Source organism: Thunnus albacares, chromosome 23, assembly GCF_914725855.1.
Source record: "Thunnus albacares chromosome 23, fThuAlb1.1, whole genome shotgun sequence".
Taxonomy (NCBI): Eukaryota; Metazoa; Chordata; class Actinopteri; order Scombriformes; family Scombridae; genus Thunnus; species Thunnus albacares.
Genome location: NC_058128.1, coordinates 4806208 through 4834149, shown reverse-complemented (window position 1 = coordinate 4834149; position 27942 = coordinate 4806208). Strand labels below are relative to the sequence as shown.

The 27942-nt window shown below is 38.4% G+C and overlaps 3 protein-coding genes and 1 long non-coding RNA gene across 6 annotated transcripts in view; 1 reads left to right on the top strand and 3 right to left on the bottom strand.

Annotated features, from left to right (window-relative positions):
• The window catches only part of usp6nl (USP6 N-terminal like), a 97306-nt gene extending 93879 nt beyond the window's left edge, over positions 1 to 3427 (top strand). For all 3 annotated transcript variants that reach the window (XM_044343537.1, XM_044343539.1, XM_044343536.1), the window contains one exon: positions 445 to 3427. In XM_044343537.1, the coding sequence (XP_044199472.1) occupies positions 445 to 2027 (1583 nt within the window). In that variant the 3' untranslated portion in view covers positions 2028 to 3427. The remainder of the gene's footprint in view (positions 1 to 444) is intronic.
• Positions 3428 to 8421: 4994 nt separating this feature from the next.
• Positions 8422 to 13679, bottom strand: echdc3 (enoyl CoA hydratase domain containing 3). Its single transcript, XM_044343540.1, has 6 exons — positions 13484 to 13679; positions 11989 to 12110; positions 11616 to 11713; positions 10965 to 11165; positions 10077 to 10255; positions 8422 to 9167 (listed from the first exon to the last, which is right to left on the bottom strand). Exons 1-6 carry the CDS (start codon positions 13618 to 13620, stop codon positions 9014 to 9016), a joined length of 891 nt encoding a protein of 296 aa, XP_044199475.1. The 5' UTR covers positions 13621 to 13679; the 3' UTR covers positions 8422 to 9013.
• A 2190-nt stretch (positions 13680 to 15869) lies between these two features.
• On the bottom strand, positions 15870 to 25939 carry kcnj8 (potassium inwardly rectifying channel subfamily J member 8). Its single transcript, XM_044344072.1, has 6 exons — positions 25285 to 25939; positions 24053 to 24201; positions 22876 to 23036; positions 21020 to 21159; positions 18235 to 18451; positions 15870 to 16950 (listed from the first exon to the last, which is right to left on the bottom strand). The coding sequence occupies exons 1-6, from the start codon at positions 25629 to 25631 to the stop codon at positions 16699 to 16701; spliced, it is 1266 nt and encodes a 421-aa protein (XP_044200007.1). The 5' UTR covers positions 25632 to 25939; the 3' UTR covers positions 15870 to 16698.
• A 394-nt stretch (positions 25940 to 26333) lies between these two features.
• LOC122975273 lies at positions 26334 to 27676 on the bottom strand. The gene is made up of 2 exons (XR_006400606.1): positions 26851 to 27676; positions 26334 to 26744 (listed from the first exon to the last, which is right to left on the bottom strand). It is a non-coding gene; the product is annotated as an uncharacterized LOC122975273 (long non-coding RNA).
• Positions 27677 to 27942: the final 266 nt, after the last annotated feature.

The following is a 27942-nucleotide window of genomic DNA, read 5'->3' as shown; positions in this document are numbered from 1 at the left end:
TTTAATGCTTCTACTTATAAGTCTCAGCACATTTAACAAGGTTCATCAATCAAGAACTATTTCTGTATGACCTTTAAAGTCCAGGGCTACTGCAACAGCTAAGTACAGTTTAATGAAATGGAGTAAAACTCATAATTTCAGAGGCCACTCGATTGAGTGTCACCTAATTGAGCTCCTCCACCAAGCTGGGAATTAATATCAAACAGTATCTCTGATGTTTTCTTTCTGTCCTTTGGTCTTTGCCTGTGGAGATTATGTGTTGTCATGAATGTAATTCTCCTTTGTTTTACCTCTCTATGGCAGTGGTATTGCATGAATCCATGTCCCCCGTTGTGACTCCTCATCCGATGTGAATCAGCACCACACAGTGTGTTCAACCATCAACGTTCACTTTTGTTTCCTGGCGTTTTTTTAATGTGTTTCCCGTTGTTTTGATCTTTGCAGGTGAAGCGGAAGAGTTTCCCAAGAAGCCTCTAGGGCAGCTTCCTCCTGAGCTGGCAGCAGCAGTCGTGAACCACGTCGTGGGCAACGGTCGGAGCCACGCCGAGCCAGCCGAGCCTCCCAGGGAACCCAGTCCTGTACCAGATCGCCACCGGGACAGTCGCCCCCCCAGCCGGTCACGCAGGGACTCACTGGATAAACCATTCCGCCACCACAAGGATTACAAGAGGGACGTTCGCTCCAGGGGATCGGGGGAGATCCCCAATGACCACCGAAAGCAGTCCACCTCCACCACGCCTGAGAGGGGGGCGACACCGACCTCAGCCTCGACCCCTGTACCACAGCCCACCACAGTGGATAGAAAGTCTCAGAGCCACGCCACTGCCAACCACAATTCCAATGCAGCCTCCAGCTCACACAGAGACATCACTCCCCGCTGGTTCAAACCCTCCGAGACCAAGCTGGAAGCTGTCAAAGCTGCAGCAGCCCGGGACACCCACCTGAGCCGAGGGGCGTCGCCGGTCCCCTCCAGCCCAGGCGAGACCACACTGCCTCACCACCGGCCACGCTCTAAGGGCTTCGTCCCCGGCTCCGACCGTGGCTCCAATGCCTCCCAGTATGACAATGTACCAGGACTGCCAGAGCAGGATTTCGAGATCCTGGAGCTTGAGAGACCTCCGTCCAGAATGAGGACCCCTCGCAGTGAGACCCCCTTCAGTGTATCGTCCCTCCACCAGGTCAGCCCCAGCCGTGGACCCAGCCTGGGCGGGAGCGTCATCTCCGTTGCATCAGGGCCCAGGGTGGCCAAACACCCTCTTCCTCCATTTTCCCACAACAATCCAGCAGGGGTCCAGGCCAGCTACACTGGCAGCCAGAGCCAGTACCACACCCCTCCACAGCAGCACTCCCCAGGTAGAACTACTACCGAGGTCCCCATCTTCCATCCTGCCTATAGCGTGAGCTTGGACCACAGAGGAGAGGACAGACACTATGCTCCGCCCTCCCGATTTCCTTCACCCTCCAGCATGGCGTACGGGGAACGAGCGTACGCCACCACCCAGCGGCAGCCCAACAGCCTCTCCCCTGAGAAGGCTCTCATGAACAACTCCTTCGCCACGTACCGCAGGCAGCCGCCACCCAGCTCCACCCACAACCTCCGAAACGCCAGGCCTCCCCCGGAGCACTCTCTGCAGCTGGAAACCCAGGGGAGATCCACCCCCATCTACCTGCAACAGCTCACCTCCACCGCACAGGTCTACAATACTGTGGACTACAGGTTCGAGGGGCATCAGAGAGGCGAGCCAAACCTGCAGTACCTCCCAGAAGGGGGGCTCACGTTGGCGCCAGAAGACGAGCTGCCCCCTCAGTCCCCGGGTGGGATGCCCCGCTCGCCCAGCTTCCAGCGAGCCCAAATGTCCCCCGTGCAGTTCACTTTCCCCCCTAACCCCGACAGCCTGCATCACTACAGGACACAGTTCCCGGAGCAGCAGCCTGTCATAAGGCAACAGCACCCCCAGCTGTTTGGAGGACCACACTACAGGCACGCACAGGAGGCGTTTGCCATGCAGGAGTCCATGTTGCTGTGATTGGAAGATAAAAAAACGGCGAAACACTGTAAAAAAAAAAAAAAAAATTAAAAATTAACTGAAGTGTAGTCACTGACACTGTGGTAAAGGTGAGCAGTAGTCCTAGCGTTGTTAGGAACCTGGTTTTGTTTCTGCTCTACCGTTTCCTGTTGTTTATGTGTGAAGTACTGACCATCTGACTGTCACACTGCATCGTAACGTTGCAGGACACACCAGCCTCTGACGTTTTTACTGATCACTTTGAAAAGAGAAAAAAAAAACAAACAAAAAAAAAAAACTGACTGAAGATTTAATTTTATTTTTGGATGTAAATCATTAACAAGAGGTGACAGTATATATATAAATATATATATATATCTTTTAGAGTCTGATATGTACAGTGGATTTTTTTTGTTAATATGCTGATGAGTTTATCAGTAGCAGGAGATTGTTCTCCTGAAAGAGCAAAACTCTTGATTTATTTTCCATCTTTATTTTTTTATATGTTACTTCCAGATATTTACATTAGAGATCAATTTTACTCTATATGCTTGTCAACATTATTTTTCAAAGATGAGAAATAATACCGTGTCCATTGATAGAGATTTAGAGAGCAGTGATGAATGGTCACTGTAAGTTATGATTTCCATTTTGAAGCGCCTCCACTGTAGACACAGCAGGGTTTGTCGTTTATTTTTGTTTTTTTCTTAAATCTCATTTAGTTTTTTTGCTCAGTTTCGGTGATATTTTTTTTCATTCCTCATTAACTGTTGTGCACTGCATTTCTCTTCCACATGTGAAGTACAGTACAATGGGTATTTACACATATTTGAGGCCAGTGTAGTTTTTTTTTTGTGAAATTACAACCCTGATTAGAGACTCAAGGAATAGAGAGCTAATTTGTGAGGGCTGATATATTTTTTGATGGCTTAAAAGCCATCAGATTTGCTATGTAACCATAGGTAACGTGTTTTTTTTTTTTTAATTGCTGTACTGTAGTTACCACATCTTGAGCACATGCAGTCAGAGATGGATGTGAACTAGTTTCAGTACAAGTTTGCTTTACTTCATTATGTCTTATTATTCTCAACACTGTCATATCAACTACTGTTCAGCTGCTGGCACTTCCACTGGCATACAGTCATCTGGCACACACATACATACACACACACACACACACACACACACACACACACACACACACACACACACACACACACACTACATAGTCACAAATGTGTGAGTCACACATTTCAACATTTAATCAGTCACCTTCCCCATCATTCCTCATACTCTGGTTTAATGTTGTATTGTTTTACTGTGCATTACATTCCCTCAGTTATCTTTCTTTTTGTTAAGCGACTAATTGCAGACCATTCTGATACTTTGCTTAATAAAATGAGGTGGGGGTGAAAATGAAACTCTGGATCTGTCTTTGACTAGCTGTAAATTGGAAGTCATATCATAAACTTGCGGTAGGAAATTGTCAGGCGTGCATATCCTTCTGAGATTTATTTCTGCAGCGTTTTTATTCACTGCTGCCAGCCCTTTTTCCCCACTAATAAGGAGTTCTCTGCGCCCAATTTATTTTTCAAGAGGAGAAATATCAAGTGTGGAGGTAAGTTGCAGTACGTGCACAATACTGGGTTATTGTCTTATTTTGAAATCTAAATGTGTTAGATATTCCTGTAAATTAGGTTTCTGCAAAGCACACAGAAAGGCAGAAACACTGTTATGATTCTGATCAATGACAATTAGTTTCTACTCTGTGATAACTTCCACATCCAGGTAAGACAGGGAAACGGTCGCTATGGTGCTGATTTAATGAGTCAATTGACAGATAAAATAATCAACCTCAATGTTGATCATATATTAATCATTAAAGCTAAAATATAAAAGAAAAATCACTGATTCCAGCTTCTCTAATATGACAATTTGCCGCTCTCTTATATCACTGTAAATTAAACATCTTGGGGTTTTGGACGACTGGTCAGAGCTATATGAGGTCTGGGAAGTAGTGATGAGCATTTTTCTCCAGTTACTAAATGATTAATGGTTAAAATGCTGTAATTTTCACAATTTTGGGACAAGAAAGGCTAAGTTTATGTGCACCTAAATGACTTGACAAACACTGAATAGTTTATATCTTATCAATTAGACTTATTTTAGCTAATAGGGAGAAATGAGTCAACTTATCCATCTTGTGTATCTTGACAATTAGTAAATAAGTGAGTTATACAGAAAATAACATGCAGCTGACATTATAACAAGAGTTTATATGCAGCCTAATAGCATCATTCAGCTGTCTGCTCCCATGCTGTTCGTGTGTATCTCTCTGGATAAATTAACAGACGATGGCTTCACAGGCGCGTCATGTCAAGAGCTCTGCAGGATGAGCGAACACCAGGGAACAACAAAATCCTGCCTCTGATGCCCGGAAAAGATGTTTGTTGTCTATGGTGTGAAGACTTGTGCAAATAGGACGACAAATCCACCATAAGAGGAGCTCAAAGAGGTGCTCGTGAAGCACCGGGACGTTGCTTTGAAGCCACAAATCTTCAGCTCAGTCGTGTTATTTTGGTCCACAGTGGGGAACAGTTTGCATAAATGAGAGGATAAATGTTAGAGAAAAGCTCAAAATAGCTCACTAGAATAAATTCTTGATTGATCAAAGAACACCTGAGACTGAGAGGAAGGTTTAGTGGATTTACAGTGAAGAGCATCTCTGTTGAAATAATACAAAATATTATCAGCTGCCAAACACACGCTGGCTCTAGTTGACCTGCAGATTACATTTAGTGACACTGAAAATTACAGCTGTGAAGATTAAATCGATAACTCAAAGGAAAAATAGTTAGCGACGGTTGTGATCATCAGCGTAACAGTAATTTAATCTGTTATTAAAGTAATTAAGTCATTTGAAATGACGCCTTGAGCTCAAGGAAAGTGCGACGAGTATTTTCATGAGTCTATAGATTAAATAATAATGAAGATAGTTGAAAATTACTTTCTAAAGTGATTTTAGTTGTTGTTGGTACTAAAGTATAGAACAATCTAAAAGTTTTTCTGGATGTACTAATTCTAATCTTGTACTAAATGCAACTATTAACAATAAGAAGCACAAATACAAAACTGTGCTGCTTTTCTTTTCATACATTTTATATAATTGTTTATAGTAATAAGGCTCCATAGGCTCAATAACATTGCTGATAATCATTAAAACCTGTTCCTGTTTCATTCTCTAGATATTTTAAAGATTACACCTACAGCAGTTTTCCCATCAACCTCTATACATCAGTGAGGAACTGGCAGTAATTTCACTCTGCTTCTCTTAGCAAGGCTTAAAAAAATAAGCTGTTCAGTGTTCAGCCAATCTGCTTGGACAGTAATCAAAGATCATATCTGTACCCGGTGTATTTGTTTTCTGTGCATGAGTGAAGCCGGACATATCATCTTCAGACAGTTTGCTCCTTCAATACTAAATGTTTACTCTGACAAACAGTTCCATCACTTCTAGTTAGATAACAAACACAGAATCTGTAGTGTTGCACAGTTACAGCCGGCTATGGTTAACACAATTACACCATCATATGGCCGTTCAGTAAAACTACAACCTGAAGCATCAAAGTCACATTATGCACTCAAGAATTTCAGATTCTTATTCCCATTACATCAAGAGATTTAAGTTCAGTCTCTAACTTCTGGATTTAAACTTGTAAGATTTCTGCAAATGTATAAAGCCTCATTTTTATAGCAGCAAAACAAAAACAACAAGAAACAAAACTTACATCTCTTATTGCATATAAATTAACATGCTATGCATGACCAACACAACATTACTAACAAGTACATAAAAAATACTGTTTCATGGTGATTTACTGTAGTCATTTTAAAGGCTTCTTTGTACAACTGTATGTTGTTCTCTGTGGTGTTTTACTCTCATGTCAACGAAATGACTTGGCTGTTCCTGATGAGTATTATTATCATCAATTTGTCTGTCAGTTATTTCTACAATAGATCCATTCATCATTTAATCTATAAAATGTCAGTAAATGGTGGAAAAATATCCATCACAATTTCCCAGAACCCCAGAGGAGGTCTTATATTTGGTTGTTTTGTGCTACTGACAGCCCAAAACCCAAAGATTTAACAAGATTTCACAGGAACCAGCAAATGTTTGCCATTTGTTCCTTAATAAATAATTTGAATGATTTACTGATTATTAACATTGCTGCTCTTTCATTTTCTGTCCATCAACTAATCAAATAAATGTTTCAGCACTAGAATTGACCTTTTATTGCAAATGGTTGAACAGATTTGTCAGAAATAAAAAACCTTCAGGGACTACAGTAGACCCCCAAAACAACGAGCTCTACTCATCTAAGATGTAGCACAGAAAACATAAACAGGTACATAGACAATATCACCACTAATTCTTTTCATTAGCAATTAATCTGTCAAATGTTCTTCATTTATGGTTTGTTTATAAAATGGCATAAAATAGCATCACAATTTCCTGGGGCTCAAGGTGAAGTCTTCAAACTGCTTGTAATGTCACACCAACACTGCAAAACCCATATTCAATTTATAAATCACATAAGACAATGAAAAACAGACAAAGGGCAACCAATAATTATCATAACAGTTGCCAATTTATTTTCTGTTCCAGAGGAACTGCCAAGGACCAAATAAAAATACCACAATATCAACATTCAAATTATTCATATTCATGATAATATGGACATTTATCATGCAAGCCGAACACCAACCAGAAACAAAGGAAACTGCCTTATTTGCTAGACGAAATTACTTTACAATCTATAACAAAGCACATGATTAAAAACCAAGAACACACAGATGCAGCCGGGACCGAAACTTAGCAACCAACCACAGACTGTATCAAAAATAATGGACACCGCCACCGTGACGTCACCCATTGGTTTGTGGACTTTTTGAAACCTCGAGTTTGCATTTTTACTGTCGCCATGTTGGATTTTTGGACAGAAGTGATGAGAAGTGAACATTTTTGGACGAGAAAGTGCAGCTGACCCTAACGTTAGCTGCTAGCCTGGTTAGCATGGTGCATATAATCTTTGATTAACTGATAATTGCTTGTGCTAATTTTCGTTAGCAAAAAGCTAGCTTAAAACCATTAAAACAAAATGTACTCACCGGAAAAACGGAACAAGGCTTTTTTAGAGCACCCATTATGTTACGATTATCTCTAATGAACTGAAAACACACGGAGATGGCGACGGCTACGGCTATACTCTGAATATATGCCCTTAGCATACCCTGCTTTATCGTCAAATTTAAATTAAATGGGACCATAACTTACAAAAGAAACATCCATCCATGGGGCCGACAGGTAACGGTCGACCACGCGCTCGCTTCCTCTGCGCGCGGTGGCAGTTTGAACTGGTCAAATTTTCTGAACTATAACTCTCATCCTTATCATAACTCATTGTCAAATTTCTATAAACCAAAATATTTGTGAAACAACGCTTACCTCACACTCTTCTGTCCATCTGAATTAACAGCTATTCCGTCCACTGAACCATGAAAATTATTCTAATCCGTTGTACAAGTTACCAAGCTGCTCCCTGACCCAAACAAAGATGGCGGCCGGATGTGACATAATTATATTATATTGCTGGCCTTGAGAATATTTTTTTACAGTCTGTGGTCAAAACTATCTAATGCTTTTCCAGTGGTGGAAGAAGCATTGAGAACTTTTACTTCAGTACAAGTAACAATACCACATTGAACAAATACTCCATTACAGGTAAAATTTCTGCATTCAAATGTGTGGAGAAAAAAAAGGAAAAAAAATCCTGAATGAATGGTGATCATTTATTGTAACTTTATCAACTTTGTTTTGGTCCTCAACAAGTCAATAGTTTTTTTTCTTCCCCACTGATCTATAAAACTTGTGGTAAAGGTTTTCTTTTAGTATAATCTTCAACAAACATTAGGGCTAAAGATGATTTAATGATACTTAGCTTTACATTATATTTCAGTTTCAATTACTTTAACTTTAATTGTCTCTGAAAAATTATGTTTTTTTCAATTGTCTCTAAATACTACAATACCCATGATTCTTAGCAGCTGCTGCTGCTTTGGAGAAGAAAGCCAGTCATAGGTGCAAATCACAGCTGTAGCAAATTCAAAAAGCCTACTTGGCAATTGGGAACAAAACACTCCACCATACATACGAAATTCATTCAAAATTAACCAAGACACCAAAAGAAAACTGATATTAATTGTTGAATGTTTCATCTGGTTTCTATGAAACAAAACTTTAGCTTCGGTTCACCATTTGCGATGCTCACAATAGTTTTAAGCTCAGTGGTTGGATGCTGTCATGCTGAAATGCACCCTAAGAGTCATAGTTGACCTCTCTTGTTATGTTTTGATGTACACATGATTGTACCTTTGTGTTTTTATTTAAGAACAAGATATTTTCTAACACAATTGATCATATTTTGTGCCTTGGGAGATTTATCTTGATCCAAGCCTTGGAAAAGCTCCAACTGTGCAGAAAATGACCTGGACTTTAACGTCTAGAACCCTGATCATTTGAAATACCTCCTACCAATGCATAGCTCTAACTAATGCATCCATTACACAAATAAAGAAAGCAGCATTCTTTAGCTTTATGAGCTCATTATGTCATCAGCCATGAGTCTTGAGTCCTCTGGGTGTGTATTTCTTATCTCTACACTATGGCCTATAAGGCACACACTAGTTCAGGTACTTGTGTTTAGTTTGAGTGACAAGGTGGAAATCCTCAAGGAAGACAGTCAACAGTTAAAACTTCAGTTCTCCTATATTTTTTCTGATCTTCCTAATTACACATGTACATTTTAACAGTTGTAGCCTGAACTCTGACTCAGGGCTGGCGCTGATTATACCACACCAATAATTGAAAATCAGCGGCACCAATCAGGATATCCACCAGATCATTGCAGTGATCTCCTAGGACTTAAGGCCTGTCCAATAGTCCATCAGTCATGGGCTTTTTCTGTTTTATTGCTCCACACTGGTTTGCGTTTCTCTATGAAGGCTCGGATCCCCTCCTGTCCGTCTCTCAGAGCCAGGTTGTCAACCATCACCTTGGAGGCGGTGGCATATGCTGCATCTCGACCTTGAGCCATTTGTCTTTGGAAAAAAAAACAACAAAGATTATGTCAACAAAGCAATATGTGAAGAGAAATGTACATGTATTAATTACAGTTTCTCAAATGATTTCACATCAGTAACCCTGATTATCATCATTATTGTTATTGAAAGAAAAGACTGGTGTTAAGTATTGAATGTGACTGTGATGACACCTACAATATCTGCTGTCACACATAGTAAAGAAGCATACTCATTCTTATCATCAAGCATTTTAATCATCAATTTATCATTTTATCATGTCAGTGGTGTCAGCTTTATACTCTCTCCACTATCTGCTGTCAGCAAAACCTGTGAAAGCTTTAGGACTGCTACTAACGATTACTTTTATTATTAATTACTCTGACGATCATTTTCTCAATAAATCATTTTGTCTATAAAATGTCAGTAAATATTAAAAATGGTTCTTATAATTTTCCTCTTTAAGTGTCTTTTTTTGTGCAACCAACAGTCCGAAAGCCCAAGATATTCAGTTTGCTATTACGTATGACAGAAAAAAACATTACATTCTCACATTTGAGAAGCTGGAACCAGCAAATATTTGGCATTTTTGCTTTGAAAAAAAAAAACTAAAATGATTATTCAATTATCAAAAAAGCAGATTAATTTTCTGATGATAGACTAATCAATTAATTGACTACTCATAGTAAATTCATCTTAGTTGTAATTACTTGTAGCACCTGGTGGCTACTAGAAGCTGCCAAACCTTTAGCTGATAGATTTGTTTGTAAAAATGACACTAAAGGATGAGGATGATGTCTTACTGATGCTAAAATTCTACATACTGATTATTAGGTTTGGTAAGGGTGACCCCCTTGAACCACCTCAAAGATTTATGAACCATAAGAACTATTGATAACCACCATGAAAAAGCATCTGTTTGCATCCCACCTTTGGAAAGTGGCCTTGCCGAGGGCTACAACAGGTCGGCTGGCCTGACACACCCGCTGGGCGATGGCTAACGTCTCCTCCTCCAGTCGCTCTTCTGGCACCACCTTACTGACTAGACCGTGCAGCAAAGCATCATGGGCTGAGATGGGAGTTCCTGTGAACAGCATCTCCATGGCGACCTGGTGAAAAGAGGAGAGCAAGTAGAGCCTGAAAATTGATTTTTATGGGTGATCCCAATATCAATATTTGAGAAACAAGACTATGTCTACAGACACACTAATGTTTACCATGTTAGCATGTTAACATTTGCTAATTAGCACTAATGTGCAGCTGAGGCTGATGGGAAGGTCATTAGTTTGACATAATAGTATTGGACGAATTTAAAATTTGACTTTATGATAGCGCTAAAGGAAAACTTAAGGAATCACCAAAATTATGACAATTCATCCAGAGGGGGACATGAGTATCTTAAGAAATTTTCAAGGCAATCCATGCAGTAGTTTTTTATGTATACTGTAAGGAACCCTCAAATTTGGTTATTATTTGGCAGGATATTTTACAACAGAAAAACAAATTTTATTATCAAGGCTGAAAATAACAGCAAATTTTGAACAGTCCCTAGAAAAGGAAATCTATCTATCTTCGTTGTTGTAAGACTATTTCACCTATTCCCTATAATATTGATCTGATATCACTCTGACATGATGAATATGATTATGCAAAGTAATTTATTCTTCTTTTACATTGTAGAATGACCAAATGCACTGATTCTAATGTTAAATTCCACATATATAGGTCTAAAGATCTATTATAATTATCAACAACTACATCATATTTGCTGCGGTTCAGGGGACAAATGCTTCAAACAAAAATGCTTCAGCTCTTAACCTTCCTCGGCACAGCTCTGCCAATGGCAACCGCCGGTGTCGAGCAAAACAGACCCACGTTGACACCTGGAGTGGCGAAGGTGGACTTTTCCGTCACCACGGCGATGTCACAGCTGGCAACCAGCTGGCAACCTGCTGCTGTGGCAACGCCATTCACCATGGCGATTACAGGAACAGGTATATCTTGTACCAGAGTCATTACCTGAAACACACAAGCCAATGGGAACCAGCAGGTTTTTGAAGGCAAAGCACTGTTAGCTTTAAATAAAACTGAAAATATTTAATATTTGCAGGTTTCAGCTTCTCCAATGAGAGGTTTTATTTGCTTTTATCTGTTGTATTATTAAGTGGGTTTAGACTGAATAAACTGAAGACATCCCTTGATCTGCTGATTTAGTTCACAAGTAATGTGAGTTTGTGAGGCGAAATGAGAAAATGAGAGAGAGCAGAGGTAAAGTGAGAGAAAAGAAGGAGGCAAAGAAATAGAGAAATGCAGCCAGAAAAAGAAATGAGAAAAGAGACAGTGTAGAAATGAGGGAAAGAGATATGGAGAAACGAAGAGTCCTGCAGAAAGACAGAGGGAGAGTGGAAGGGAAAAAGAGAGATAGAGGTGAAGAACAAAAGAAAGAGAGACAGAATAGGACAGACTAACCTCTGCACAAGTGTGGAAGACCTGTGTGTGATATTCTCGGCCCTGAGTTGACGTCAGCTCCTTCAAGTCATGTCCAGAGGAAAACACTGGACCTTTGGCTGACACACACACACACACACACAAGCACATAAATGTCTGTACAAAAGTTCATGGAAATCCATCTGATAGTTGTTAAGATATTTCACTCAAAGCAACAAATGTGAACCACATGGTGGCACTAGAGGAAAAGGTCGGGGATCCCTTAAGTCAGTAGGATTCATCCTCTGTGCACCATGAATGTCATTGAATAGTAGTTCAGAAATTTCAGACTGGATCAAAGTGGTGGACCGACCAACTGACTGACATCATCCCTCCACCCACACCACTAACATACCTGATATAATAATAACTCTGAGATCATCGCTGTTGACATCTGTCAGGATGTTTTCTCTGAGGGACTCCAGCATGGACAACGACAGAGCATTCCTCTTTCTGGGATTGTTCAGTATTATTCTCCTAAAAAGACATACATACATTAACATATTACACTCAGCATTGTCTTGGTTGCCGTGCTTAATTATGCAGTTTTTTATTCCTGCAGTGGGTTCACTTTAAGGCTTTTAGTGTTTTTGAGCAACAGTTTTAGTAGTTTAATAGTCTAGATAGTTTAATAGTCTAATAGAAAGTCTTTGTAAAAATCAAGAATAAGCAGATACATTAGTACTTTATCATATTTCATGCAGCCAAAAAGGCACCAAAAAAGAAAACAACAATCAAACAACATCCACAGAAGATGGAAAAATGAGAATAAACTGCAGTATAGTCATTTTAAACTCACTATTCACTCCAGTTATAATCAAAAGATTTAACACAACTTTACAATCTAACTTGTTTTACCAAACATTATGTTCCACTTCTTCGTGTGAACTGCATATTTAAACTGTATAAAGATAGTCACTTATAAAACGCATCCATCTTGCACAATCTTTATGAATGAACAGAAAACATTCTTCAACTTGGCACACAGAGATGAAGATATATTTAAGTACTAAGTATTAAGTATTAAGTATTAAGTACTATATTAAAGTACCATTTTGATGTATTTAGTACATCAAGTACTCTTTATACTTTTTCTGCTTCGACTCATCACCACAGAGACAAATATTATACTTTCTACAAAAAAAATAAAAACTAGCCTGTATTGTCACTCATTAACAAACTTTGCAGAAAAATTTTTACATTTAACAGAATTCAGAAATAAATTGTGATGTACAGCTATAGATAACAAACTCCATGCACCACAACCAGACCTTCGTCTTTTCCTCTAAATCAATGCAGAACTTTATATGAAGATGCAGTATTTATATAGGAAAAAGTGTATGAAACCCATGACCAATATAGTCACACATTCTGTCATTGTTTTACTTATGGATGGAATTGCTGGAGACCCCCTGGAACCTCCTCAAGGACCCCTGGGGGTCCACAGACCCCGCTTTGAGAACCGCTCCTTTAAAAGGTATTCAGCTCCCCTACTACTACTAAATAAAAGTACCAAAACTATTTAATACCAGTAAAAAAAAATCCTGCATTCAAAAAGTACAAAGTTATTAGCAAATCGCTGATAAAATTTTAGACTATTTGTATGTGGATGCATTTTAATTATCTGTAATAAAATCATCTAGAACTTTTAATGGATTTTTATTGTGTTGTTGCTATTTTTTACTTTAATCATCATAAAGTAATATTTGTGCTGAACTTATAAGAAGACCTAAACCTCATGTAACATATGTAATAAAGTAAGATACACACAGCTGCTGCCGAAGTTGAGCAATTTTCTGTAAATGTTGAAGCTAGTTCGCTATCTGAGAGCTAAATAACAGCTTCGTAACCTTATTCCGTTGTTTTGTTGGCGGACTGTCAGCGGCTCCTTCTCTGTCTGACAGTAAAATCGTCTCCAGTCAGTCCGCGGTGTCGTCCTGCTGAGCTGCAGGACTCCAGCAGCTCTGCACAAAAAACTACGAGCCATGTTTTCCTTCTGTTCACCTCCCGGTTCATTCACCTGTCAGAGTCACGCAGCGCCGACGCTCACTTACGAGTTTCATACGTCATCACGTAGTGTGTGACGCATTACGTATGCTTGAGGAAAGCGTTCATGTTAATTAGGACAATGTCAGTTTTTTAATCCAATTATTTATAATATATTATATATAAATGCAAATTTCATATATATAAAATAAAATGAACCAATAGAAAAGCAAACTTTACCTTATTTCTAATTGATTTTGAGCTCTATTATAATTCTATCACAACATTAAAAAGATCCAAACAATATTTGAAACATATAAAATTATTGACTAATGTCATTTGGTCATTAATCTGTAGCCCTTCGTTTATTAATTTTTTTCCTCCTCCTATGCATTATTTCGTTTTTATTGAATGTAAAAAGCTTCTTGCACAATTGCTTTACAGCATGTTGTTTGTTTGTTTGTTTGTTTGTTTGTTTGTTTGTTTGTTTGTTTATGCCATAATTCCCTGCCACTTTATTTTCACCTTTTTTCTTTGTATTTGTTTATATGTTACTGTTTTTCTGAGTTTGACTGTTGTCAATAAAGTTGAGAAAATAAAATTTTAAAAAAGAAAGAAAGAAAAGGTAATTTCTGCATTTTTGTCAAGAATTACACATTAAACACATTTTTAAACGTTAAACAAACAATATTCAAAATGAATATTAATAATGTATACATATTTACATGGATTTACATGGATTACAAGATTGGAAGGTGTTTGTTAGTACAAGAAGTGTAACAAGTATTCAATATCTTTACCTGAGTTAGAGCAAAAATAATATTTACTATTTACCAGGGCTGCAACTAACAATTACTTTCATTATCGATTAATCTGATGATTATTTTCTCCATTAATCAATTAGTTATTTTGTCAGAAAATGTCAGAAAATAGTGAATCTTGTTTTGTCTGATCAACCATCCAAAATCCAAAAATATTCAGTTTACTATCATGTATGACACAAAAAGCTTAAAATCCTCACATTTGAGAAGGTGATTAATTTTCTGTTGATCAACTAATTGCTACATTAATTACTAATTTAAAGACAAAATATATATCATATAAAATATATTCTGTCTTTTAAATTTATTTAAATGTCTATTATATACATATTATGTATACATATACATATATTATGTACATGTATTGAGAAGGTATCTCAATAATAGTATAATAATAATAGTATAATAATTAATAATATATATATATAATACTATATAATTATATATATATACCCTCTATCTACTGGCACTATCACTATCACTATCTAGTCATTATTTTCAATCTGATGGTGATATCTCTCTCTGTCTGTCTCTCTGTATGTGTGTATGGATATTATTATTATTGTAGGTATTCAGGTAATTAAAGGAAATTCAGATGAAGGAAGTGCATTTATTTTCATTCAACAAAACTGACACACAAGTGAAAAATACACATGTACAGTACAGTGATTGATTGCTACCAGAGGAAATTACCACCACTACAAGTTCAACAGTGACTTTATTTACTTTTTTAAAATCATACTTGAGCTGTATTGAACAGTATTGTAATTATTGATTTTATGATGATGAGACACAAAAGTTGCAACAGTTATGGAAATGTAATGAAAAACTGGGACTGACTGAATCAAATACACGTTTTCTATAATCACCAGAATAGACAGATGTGAAACAAAACACTGGCTTCATTTACAAGCTGGAGGAATTAATTCATTAATTAACTTCTACACCCAGATAACCTGCCGCTCAGTGAAAATGTTCTTGTTATTTTGCTGTTATTTAAGTTAAAGCAAATAAAACAGGGATTGATTGCTGACAGAGGATTAATGAAGGTTCCTACCAGACACAGGATGTGTTAGAATCAATATTTATTGATGATATTTTAGTTGATTAAACAAGGCATGACTACAGTAAACCTACAATACATTAAAGCTTCACTATCATTGAATCCTTTGATTTAATTAGGGCTGCAACTAATGATTATTTCATTATCGATTAATCTTTCTAAACTGATTAGTCTTTGGTCTATAAAATGTCTGAAAATGGTGAAAAATATTGATCATTGTTTCCCAAAACCCAAGTTTACTGTCATAAAAGACTAAATAATCAGAAAATAATCACACTTTCTGAAGCTGGAATCAGAGAATTTGGACATTTTTTCTTATAAAAATGACTCAAAGTGATCATTTTTCTGTCGATCCACTGATCGATTAATCGACTAATCCTGTATTTCAGTCAATGATTAATTGTTTAATCTACAAAATATCAGAAAATTATTTAAAATCGTCGATCACAGGTTCCCAGAACCCAGTGTGAAGTCTTCAAATTTCTTGTTTTTTTCCAATCAACAGTAAAAAAACAAACAAACAAATATTTTCAGTTTACAAGGATCGTCATATCTGAGAAGCTGCTGAAACCAAAAATGTTCCAGCAGGTGATGACGACCCAAACTAATTATCTAACTTAATTTTCTGGTAATAAATGGGAATAAATGATAATAATCGACTGTTTGAACACTAACCTACATTAAAGTTTGCTTGTTTACCTGCAGCAGAGTTTTATCTTCTCAAGGTTCTTGTTTATTGTATAAATCGTAAAGCCGTCTGAGGCATATTGGTGATTTTGTACAATATAAATGAATTTCACTTGTCACTTATTGGCTTTGAGAAAATATCACCTGCATGTGATGTTGAAGGAAGTAGGAGTGGATGACGTTTCGTGTCTGTGCATCGGGGCCCGATAATGTGTCTGTGGAGACACAAGAGGCCAAACTGGTTGTATATTTATAGTCTCGGTGGTTGTATCAGTGCTAGACTGCAGCATGTCAGTGATTTGAGCAGTTCAGTCTGAATAAGAAATACTTTTTACTCCACGTATGTAAACATGAAGTAACATCAGCCGTAAAAGTGTTGAGAGATAAGTTGAGAGAATGCAGGGAACAGAAAAACAACGAGTCCCATCAGAGCAGGAGACACACCAACACCCACGATCCTCCTTCCCACCAGGAGGACCAGGGCAGCCAGTAGGAGGCAGGCCTCATGTCAGGTGACGGCGTTCAGGGTTTGGCCTCCGTCGCCGGGGGTGAAGAACTGGACTTTGGGTGAGACGAGCCCCGAGTTGTTCCTGCGCAGACTCCCGCTGCTTCCTCCGCCTTTACGAATGGAGTTGTTGCGCCGCATGGAGTTACGCTTGCGCAGCGAGTTCTGGTGCGACAGCTCGCTTTTCTGGAGCGTCTGGATTAAGATCGACGGCTTCTCGTCCAGTTCTCTGGCGCTGCAGCGCGGCGTGGCTACCTGGAAGAGCAACAACATTTTTAAAACATGCTATAAATGTGTTTCTTTCTGTCTCTTAGCAAATGAATAATCCACATTCAAGGTTTCTTTTTTGTTTTGAGACAAAAGATTTATCATAATGGGACATTTTAAACACCCTTTCAAGTTTCTATACATTTAATTTGTATGTAGAGCTGTAACGATTAGTCGATTAATCAATTAGTTGCCAACTATTAATTGTTTGGAGTCATTCTTTAAGAAGAAAAATGGTTCCAGCTTCTCAAATATGAATATTTTCTGGTTTCTATGAAAGTAAACTGAATATCTTTGGGTTGTGGACAAAAAAAGACATTTCAGGACGTCACATTTTTCACCATTTTCTTACATTTTATAGACCAAAAAACTAATCAGTGAATCAAGAAAATGGTTGTCAGATTCAATAATGAAAATAATAGTTAGTTGCAGCCCTGTAACACACTAAAAGCAAGAGAACTAAAAGTACATTAAGTAGCAGGGGACATTGAAAGCAGCTCTAAAAAGGTGAGTTTACAGTAGGTGCTGATGCGTGCTGCTGTTTATCAGGTATATTTCACCATCCTAGTTTAGCGTGTTGGCATGGTAACATTTGCTAATTAGATATAAACATAAAGTACAAATAAGGATGATGGGAATGTTATTATTTTTGCTATATTGAAATTTAGACCCGATGCCAACAGATGAAAAGTCAGAGGGTCATCAAAAGTGACAACAGGACATCTGTACCACTTGACAATCCAGCCAGTTTACTATCTGGTATCTGGTACATTTCAAAGGTTAAGTGACAACTTTGAGCCGCTGGTGGCGCTAAATGAAGAGTCAGGGGATCACACATCCTCCGATAATAATGTTGCTTTCACAGGAAATGTGTCAAAACCCCTGAAAATAAAAGAGGAGATGTGTGATTTCGGAGGATCCTTCTGTCTCTCAGTTTAAACAGAAAGTGTTGAAGAGGTTTGAGGCCGAGCAGAACCAGCTGCTGGTGTTGATATTTGGTGGAAAGATTCTGATGCTTGAACCAAATTACAATCCATCCAATAGTTGTTGAGATATTTCAGTCTGGAACAAACTGATGGACTAACTGAGCCACGTATGGATAAAAATTCACTTTCAAAACTTTCTGAGAGTCAAAGAAAATGTGTTTGAAGCCTTTAGTACATGAACTGATGGTCACATGATTGTTGAAACTTAGATGTTTAATGTGATAAAGTATTTTAAAGACAATAAATCATCACTCTTTAGTAATTATTGATATGAAACTCTGGTTACCTTGACTGTGTTTCCAAACTTGGAGTAGTCCACAGAGTACACGCCCTCCTCCTCCGTTACTATGGGAACGAAACGGTGACCCCACTGGATCTCCTCGGAGACGTAGGAGGTCCTGGCCTGTGTGGTGATCCCCGTCGTCTCCACCACGCCCTCCAGGATGACGATCACCTCCAGGTCGCTGCACTGCAGCTCCATGGCGGACAGGTCGTACAGCGGACTGAGATCAGAGAGAGCAGAGCGGACGCACGTTTTATGTTTCCTGTCAGGGAACCTTCGGCTAAAATCCTAAATTCATCCATTCTCTCTCTGCTGTTCTCTCCACTTTTTTCACAACTGTTTTCATTATGAATTCATCTGCTTATTTGGTCTGTAAAATGTCAGAAAATACTGAAAAATGACCATTTCAATTTCCTAGAGTCAAATTTTGTCTAATCAATAGTTTAACTGTCATGTATGACAAATATAAGCATAAAATCATCACATATGAGCCAAATCTTTGGTGTTTTTGCTTAATTATTATTATTTGATTATCAAAATAGTTGTTTTTTGTCAATTTTTTGTCGATCAACTAAACGTTGCAGCTCTAGTAATGTGTTTAAACTGAAGAAAAGGAAAAGTCAGGTGTGTGTATGTCTTCTTATTTTCAAGAAATCTCATGAAAAATACCCAAATCCAACAATGAGCTGATCTATTATTATTATTGTGTCTGATATATCTCATTAATCTGTGCCGTAGAGCTCTGTCATTGTCCAAAAACCATAAAAAAACACGTCAGTGAGTCGCTCCGCTGCACTGGGTGACATGTTCTTTCATTACCATCATTAACACACTGTTTATTTTAAATCAACCTCACACACACACACACACCGTCCTGCTGCCAGAAATACTCACTAGAGCACCAAAACACACGTCATCCACCAATGAAAATAACACTATTTCCTCCTGTTTCTGTTATTATTATCATTATTATTATCTCATTTAGAAAATTGAAACTACATATTTGTGAGCTTTTAAATGAAATTTGTTGTCCTTATAGGGAAATTCCAGTATTTTTCAACCTGGACCCTATTTTCCCATCATTTTGTGTCTAATGGGGATAAAAACAGGCTGTAATGTAATCTAAACCTCCAACTGCACCCATCACAGTACGTCTAAACCTAAAACTGCTTGTTTTTGCTCACTGATACGCTCAGATTGTTATTATAAGTGTCTGAAAATGAAAGTAAACACAGGAACCAGCAACCTGTAGCAGCACAGACCCAAAATGATGAGAAGACAGGGTACAGATTGAAAAATACCAGAATTTCCCTTTAAGAAAAATATAGTATAACATATAGTAAAAAATAAAAGATACAGTATAACATAGTAAACCTTATCATTTACTAAAGAAGTATGTTTATTTTTGAGTTTTTGATGTGATTTTTGCTTTTGATGATTTGTGTCCCAATTCCATACTACACACTATTTTTATACAGTATGTAGTATATACAGATTTTCATAGTCTATAGATGGTAACTTATATTAGATATTAATGCATTGCACTGATTTGTACCAGTAGCTTCCTACTGGCTGAAATGATCTTGTTCAAAAATGCAAAACTTCTATTTTCAGCTTTTTTCAGAGCAAATTTTGGCTCCACCTGCTGATGATACAACAAACATATCATACTGTAAAAGCTAGTAAGTGGACCAAACTTCTTATTTGTTGTTTTCTGACGTGTTCCTGGAGCCTTCAAGACTTTTTTTGAGTATACTTTATTTTCTAGTGTGAACACAACAAACATAACCTGTTTAGACTGACTGTATTCTGTAGTAGGTATATGGTACAATGTCCTCTTTAGTACTCTAAATTTGTGTTCGTCCACCAGATGGAGGTATTGAGTTACACACGGTGTCAAAGCAGCTGCTCATAATCTAATCAACACTTTTTCAGTCATTTTCAGTCAGTTGCAAGATATGACGTGCTACATGCTGCTAACATTCACCAATCCAGTCACACAAAAAACACATTATTTCAACCTTTTTTGGCTTGTGACCACATTAAAGAGGACATATTGTGCCCATTTACAGCTCTATATTTACATTCTGGGGCTCTACTGGAATATCTTTGCATGATTAACAGAAAAAGAGCCCACTCTGTTCTGATTGGTTAACTTCCGTAGAGCTATAGTAGAAGGATTTCACTACTTTTTCTTGTTCTTTACTCATAATGGAAACTTCTCTCAAATTCATCAGTACATGTTCCAGCCCGAATCAGATTATAAATACATGAGTGGATGTGAACGACCCACGGAGCAACTTTAGCAACAACGGCTACGGAACAGACGGCCATTTCTGGGCATGTGCGAACAATCTGACATCATCACGAGGAGGAAGTAGAGCGTTCAGAGCAGGAAGTCCTGGCTTTTCACTTTAAGGGAGCATTTTCACATACGTTACATACCTTTGACCCTGTTTAACATAGATATCCGACATTATAACAGTATAAAAATAACAGAAAATCATTAAAAAGCATGAAACGTCCCCTTTAAAAGCTGTATCTACGTGCTCCCCGTCATCTCAAATATCTCTAAGTTGTGAGCTCTTCAGTAAAGAGTTGTTTTCCTTTCATATATTGTTTCATTTGAATACTTTTTGTTGCCTGAAGAGGTAAAACATTCAGTATTTCACAAGAATAAAAAACAACCAAAGATTAGAGAAAAATCAAAGAGAGTAAATATATTTCTGTAAAGTAGAAATATATTTTTTCTATATTTGTTCCTTTTCATCGTCCTGTGTGTTCGTACCTGTTTTTGTCAATAACGTGGCAGATGATGAGCGGGGCGAGGAGGAACAGGCTGTTGCTGGCCACGGCGCTCTCAGTCTGGACGTCGATCTGATGGATGGGGATCACTTCCCCCTCTGGTGTCGTTGTCTTTCTCACCACCTGCAAGTCATAATGAATCATGAAATAATAAATAATCCTTTTCATTAATTATTATAATCACATGTATGTCCTTTAGTTTTCTTGTTCAAGAGCTGAATTTTCTCTTTTTTTGAGTTTATAAATGAAACAAGAGGTGATAAAAATAAACCTGAAACAAGTAGTTGATTATTCTATTAGTCATTTTTCAAGCAAAAAAGCAGAACATGAACTTGTTCCAGCTCAGCTGTGAGGATTTGCTACTTTTATTTTTCTTATATGATAATAAATTGAATATTTTTGGGGGTTTCAGATAAAGCAGGTAGTTTGAAATGATCAGTTTGGACCTCAGGAAGTTGTGATGAGCATTTTTATCCAAGTGATTAATGGATGAATCGAGAAAATAATAAACATTAATAACAATAACGTTTGCAAATCATGCAAACTTTGCACTTAAAAAGTTTTCTCCTCTCTTACAAAGTACTATAAAGTAGCTACTAATCTACAAGATACATGGAGTCTGCACACCAGGGCTGCAACTAACGATTATTTTCATTATTGATTAATCTGATGATTATTTTCTCGATGAATCGTTTTGTCTATAAAATGTCAGAACATATTAAACTAGAAATACAGCCTCATGGTCGTCTGCCTCCATCAATCAGTCAAGTTCCAGTTTACATCCATGTCTGTCCAGACTCATAATATTTGTAGTGAAGGTATTAAGTGTATTTTCCTTGTATGTGATCACATGTTTGGCCAGTAAAACTGATTCTGATTAAACACAAAGTTGTAGCCACGACAGTAGATGATGCTTCAGATATGGATGCTGCTGCAAAGAAGCTACAAATTCTAAAACGTGGATGATTCAAACACAGAAGATCTAAACAATAAATCACAGTTTCAAGCTGGAAACCAAGATTAGTGTCACTGATTCAGTATCTGACTAAATGTGAGACATGGTCACAATCTCCTCTTCTGTTCCTGAGTTATAGCGTTGAATAACGGCCAGAAAAGTGTTTTTGCAGAACATTATGATGTCACAGTGAAGTTGACCTTTGACCCTTTTGGATATAAAATGTCACCACTTCATCATTTTATCCTGTTAGACATTTATGTGAAACTTTGTCATAATTAACGTATTAATTCTTGAGTTACGGCCGAAAGCGTGTTTTGTGAGGTCACAGTGACCTTGACCTTTGACCTCCAAAATCTAATCAGTTCATCTTTGAGTCCGAGTGGATATTTGTGCCAAATCGCGTTCATGAGATTGGGACACATGTGAGGTTACAGTGACCTTGACCTTTGACCTTTGACCTCATGACCCTAAAATCTAATCAGTTCATTCTTGCATGAAAAATGGCCGTTATAATTTCCTAGAGGCCAAGCTGACGTCTTCAAATGTCTTGTTTTGGTCAATCAACAATCCAGAATCCAAAGATATTCAGTCTACTATCATGTATGACACAAAAAACTTCAAATCTCACATTTTTTGGCATTTTTCCTTTAAAAAATGAGAACAATAAATCGATTATCAAAATAGTTGCCGATTCATTTTCTGTCATTCAACTCATCTTTGCAGCTCTACTGCATACAAAGAGATAAACAAATAAAAACTATTCTGCAAAATTTTATTTTATTTTTATCAACAAGAAACATCAAAACATGCAGCAACAAACATACAACAAGCTGCTCAGTAAAGATCAGAGTTCAGTCGGTGAGAATAAAGCAGAAACGCACCTGTAACCTGACGGTCGCCCCTATGATCATGCTCTTCCTGAGATCCCCGATACGGATCATGAAACACAGACGGTTGTTTCTGACGGCGATCACGGCGTGACGGCTGAAGATCAGCGTCTCCGCGCGACGGTTGGACTGAGCCGTCTTCATGAAGATACAACCTGCGGAGCGGAAAACTCACATCAGCAAACTAGTCTCACCGCGTACTGTTTTTCTCTGTGTATGTTGATATTTCAGCAGGTTAGAAGTCTTAAACAACACAGAAAATATGTGTGTTTTTCACCATTTTCTGATGTTGGTGAAAATAATCAGCAGATTAATCGATAATACATGTAATCAAGCCACTGCAGGGTTTAATCTGAGTCATATAAACTCCACTGTTGCAGCCTGGACATGTTGTTCAGAGAGTGATACAGATAAATGGAAGTTATGGACACATTTAACATTAACCTGGTACACTTTTGGCTAATTTAAACATGTTTAAACAAGTCTGTCTTAACAAAACAACAGTCAAATGAACATGAAACAGGTTTTCCTTGCTGTAATCATTCCTCCTGTTCATACTGACCATTAGAAGATCCCTTCATAATGACCTTACAATGGAAGTGATGGAGGACAAAATCCACAGGAGCTAATATGAAGCTTAAGCATCCGAATGAGTCAAATCAAGTAGATATCTTTCAACGTTACAGTCTTTTTAGTGCCAAAGTTCCTCTTTTTGTTACTATACTTCCACCTGCAGCTCAACAGGGAAACACAAAGAGGGAATCTGATGCTAAAAAGACTGTAAATGTGTCAGATATCCACTTGATATGACTAACTCAGACTGCTGAAGACTCATATAAGCTTCCCAGAGACTTTTAAATACACTGTTGTGGAAACACTGTGGATTTTCCATCACTTCCACTGAAAGCACATTTGAAGGATCTTTTAACAGCCAGTATGAACAGGAGGAATGATTACAGCCAGGAAAACCTCTTTCACTGCTACTATGGACACCTGACTGTTGTTTTAAGACACACTTGAAAAATTGTCAGCTGCTATTGAGACTCGATGCTTCAGCTGTTCCAGGATCAACATGAAGGTGATAAACACGGATGTTTCATTCCCCAAACATTAGGAAGGAGGAACCGTTTCAGCCTGATCTTCATGACCCTGAGCGGTTTCTGAGTCTCACCCAGCATGACAGCATTGATGATGAGTCCCACGATGTTCTGCAGGATGAGCACGGTGATCGCGGTCGGACACTGTTCGGTTATCATCCGTCCCCCGAAGCCGATGGTCACCTGAACCTCGATGGAAAACAGGAAGGCTGAGGTGAACGACCTGCAGGAGACATGAAGGATTTAGACATTTAGAGGGTGTTTTTCAGCCACACAGGTTGTTGAATTTGAGCTTAAAATGACTTGAATGACTTCTAGACTTATTTTCTGATGAGCTAAACCCAAAACCAGAATCCTTTAGTTGATTAATTGATTAGTTGATGGACAGAAAATTAATCTGCAACCATCTTGATAATCGTTTAAGTAATTTTTTAAGCAAAAATGCTGAATATTTGCTGGTTGCAGCTTCTCAAATGTGAGGATTTAAAGTGTCTTACATGATAGTAAACTGAATATCTTTGGATTTTTGGACAAAACAAGACATTTGATGACATCACCATGGTCGTTTCTCACTGTCTTCTGACATTTTATAGACAAAACGAGTGTCTTGGGCCCACTTTATGATTGTGGGAGATATGATTAGTATACTTTAGAAAAGACAAATTCTTCCACTGCAGCTTTAAATTAAAAAAAAAATAAGTTTTGCCTTTTTTCTCAGAAACATTTGCTGCCATTTAAGGTATCACATTGTTCAAAAAACACACACAAAGATATAAAATGGACATAAATACAACTTATCATCGTTGTGTGACTTATCATATTTGATGTTGTGTTTGAAGTTTTGAGTGGAGGTGATAGAGAAGAGAAGGCTGATGAGTAGAGGAGGAGAAGAAAGGTAGCCTGGAGGAGAGGTGACAGAGGGATAGAGGAAGGAAGGAAGGAAGGAAGGAAGGAGGGAAAGAAGTTGGTGAGCTCAGAGGGAGGTGCCAAACAGCTTCCTTCTCCTCCTGCAAACTTTACTTTATTTCCCTGGAAAGTACGAGGGCAAAAGTTCCTCGACTTCCTGTCATAGTTTATATCTTTCTATCCCTCCTCTCCTCCTCCTTTCCACCTCTTCTTATCTCCAATAATTGGAGGTAGATTGAAGTAAGGATGGATGAAAAGAGGAGAGAAGAGAGGAAAACCCCCCAAAAATCTGCAAAATGTTTAAGAACTTTATTTGTCAGATGAAACACACTCTAACAGTCTATATTCCACCTTTAAACTTTTATTTCATCATATTTATAATGATCTGTGTTTTTCTTACTTGACCTCGTTGACGCAGTAGGTCCCGTTCTCCCGCTTCGGGTCCAGGTCTCCGTGCGCAAACGCCACCAGCCACCAGCTCATGGCGAACAGCAGCCAACTGCTGACAAACGTCGTGGTGAAGATAACCAGCGTAAAACGCCATTTAAGGTCGACCAGCGTGGTGAAAACGTCCTGCAGGAATCTGCCCTGCTCGCGGATGTTCTTGTGCGCCAAGTTGCACGAGCCGTTTTTGGCGATGAAGCGCGCTTTGTTAACGCGGTCCCTGAACACCGGTTTGCGGGGCATCCGGGAGGCGAGCCCCGGCAGACCGAACTCCTCCGGGATGATGCTTTTTCTCGCCAACATCTTGCGCCGCTTCGGATGGTCAAGAAAACGCGTCAAAGACCGTTTTTAATTGTTCTTCAGTGCGTCTTTACGCGCGGAAACAACATGACCACCTGCAGGAGGAGAAAAAAAAAACGCTCAAAGACGCACCGACTCGTTTTCTTCCGTCGACATTTGGGGATGTTTCGGAGTGATCGCAGCGCGCCGCCTCTGCTCAGCTCCTCTGAGGGCTGGGACGGTTTCCACTCTCCTGTTGACGTAGTCCAAACTTCCAGAGTCCAGACCCGGTCAGACCAGGGTACTGCTGCCTTCAAGGACTCTTCCCGTACCGTCGGAAATAAAAGATTCCAAAGTCTGACGCGCGTAAAATCTTTTAAAAATCCCCAAATCATTTCTTAACTTACTCACATGACACATAACCTTTAAACTATTGGCTTACAGAGAATCATATAACCAAAGTCCAGTAATCAGTTAGACACTTGAATCATTTACGTAAAATGATTGAATTCATTCTGACTCATTTCATACACTTTCACTTCAATTCAACTAAAGAAAACCTTAAATGGGGGTTTTAAAGTGTAAAAATTCAATCACAGCTCACATTTGACTTCTGTTTTTTTGCATTTTATGTCTAATCTGGAATGTTGTCTTTATTTATTTATGCTATTTATGCCTCAGATCTTCAAACTAAAATCTAAAATAAAACAAAGAGTAAACAAAAAATAAAGTTTTTAAATGATCATTTTATTTATTCAAGCAAAAAGGTTATCCAACACTTGAATATCACCCATGTCAAAGAACTTAACAGCTGGTTTTTACCACCTTTAGCTGCAACAACTGCAACCAAAAGCTTCCAATAACTGGAGATCAGTCTTTCACATCACTGTGGTGGATGTTTGGCTCGTTCCTCTTTGCAGAACTGCTTAAATTCAGCCACTCTGTAAGGTTTTCAAGCATGAACTGCCAGTTTAAGGGGGTTCAAGTCAGGATTTTGATCAGGCCACTTCAAAACCTTCACTTTGTTTCTTTAGAGGCATTGAGAGGTGGACTTGGATCATTGTCTTGCTGCATCACCCAGTTGTGTTTGAGCTTCAACTCACAGACTTCTGACCGGACGTTCTCCCTCAGGATTTTCTGGTAGAGAGCAGAATTCATGTTTCCATCAGTTAATGGCAAGTCGCCCAGGCCCTGAAGCTGCAAAGCATCCCCCACAACATCACACTACCCCCACCATGCTCACTTGTAGGTATGATGGTGCTCTTGGTTTACACCAGATGTAACGTGACCCCCTTGTCTTCCAAACAGTCGACTCAACTGTCTATGGAACGTCCTCCTGAAAGGTGTGAGGATAATCAAGGTGTGTTTTGGCAAAATGGAGATGAGCCTTCATGCTCTTTTGGGTCTGCAGTGGGGGTTTTTTTGACCTCGCCGCTCTCTGATGGATGCCATTTTCAGCCAGTATCTTTTGAGTCATAAACGTTGACCTCAGCTGAGGTAAGAGAGGCCTGCAGACCCTTGGATGTTGTCCTCTGCTCCTATGTGACTTCCCAGATGAGTCATCACTGCGTTCTTGGAGGAATTTCGGAAGGTCGGCCACTCCTGGGAAGGTTCATTAATGTGTCAAGTTTTCTCCATTTGGAGATAATGAGAATCACTGCGGTTATTTAGAGTCCCACAACATTACAAACTGCTTTCTGAGTGTTTTCAGACGGATGTTTTTTAATCACCTTCTTCCTCATCTCTTCTGGAATTTCCTTTGATTTTGCTATGATGTGAACAAACTTCACACTGCTAAAAAAAAGCTCTATTTAAGTGATGTGTAGATATAGCAGTAATCCGGCCTGGGTGTGTTTAGTCCAACTGCATCCAATTATCAATTAAGTCTGGAGATACGGGAGCAAAGACAGATAAAGACACAGGCCGAGTTGGTGTTGGATAACTTGTTTTTTGCTTCAATAAATAAAATTATCATTGAAAAACCATATTTTGTATATTTTATATACAAAAACAGAAGACATCAGGAGGGGGACAAATACTTTTTCATGGTCTTACCTGATGATATGAAGAGCTGCAGCTCCATCAGTACGTTCAAAACCAAATGAAAAAATTTGCTAAAAACTACTTAACTCTGTAACCACTGACTCTAAACTTCATCTCATGATCGTGCTTTTAATTTGACAAGCTTACATTATTAATTTCTAGTTGACATTGTGATGTGTTATTGTGTATAGTTTTGTATTTTGTATAATGTTTCCTGTGTGTTTTTTTGCTTTGTACCATTTGTTATTGTGCTGTTATATGTTTTAATTGTAAGGGACTGCAGAAGGAAATT

Coding starts and splice junctions, on each gene's coding strand:
- echdc3 (XM_044343540.1), bottom strand. CDS start 13,620: ATGGCTCGTAGTTTTTTGTGCAGAGCTGCTGGAGTCCTGCAGCTCAGC. Junction 11,714..11,988: donor CAGAGTTATTATTATATCAG/GTATGTTAGTGG, acceptor TGTGTGTGTCAG/CCAAAGGTCCAGTGTTTTCC. Junction 11,166..11,615: donor TCTTCCACACTTGTGCAGAG/GTTAGTCTGTCC, acceptor TGTGTGTTTCAG/GTAATGACTCTGGTACAAGA.
- kcnj8 (XM_044344072.1), bottom strand. CDS start 25,631: ATGTTGGCGAGAAAAAGCATCATCCCGGAGGAGTTCGGTCTGCCGGGG. Junction 23,037..24,052: donor CATCAATGCTGTCATGCTGG/GTGAGACTCAGA, acceptor TCCGCTCCGCAG/GTTGTATCTTCATGAAGACG. Junction 16,951..18,234: donor AGTTTGGAAACACAGTCAAG/GTAACCAGAGTT, acceptor TTGCTCTTCCAG/GTAGCCACGCCGCGCTGCAG.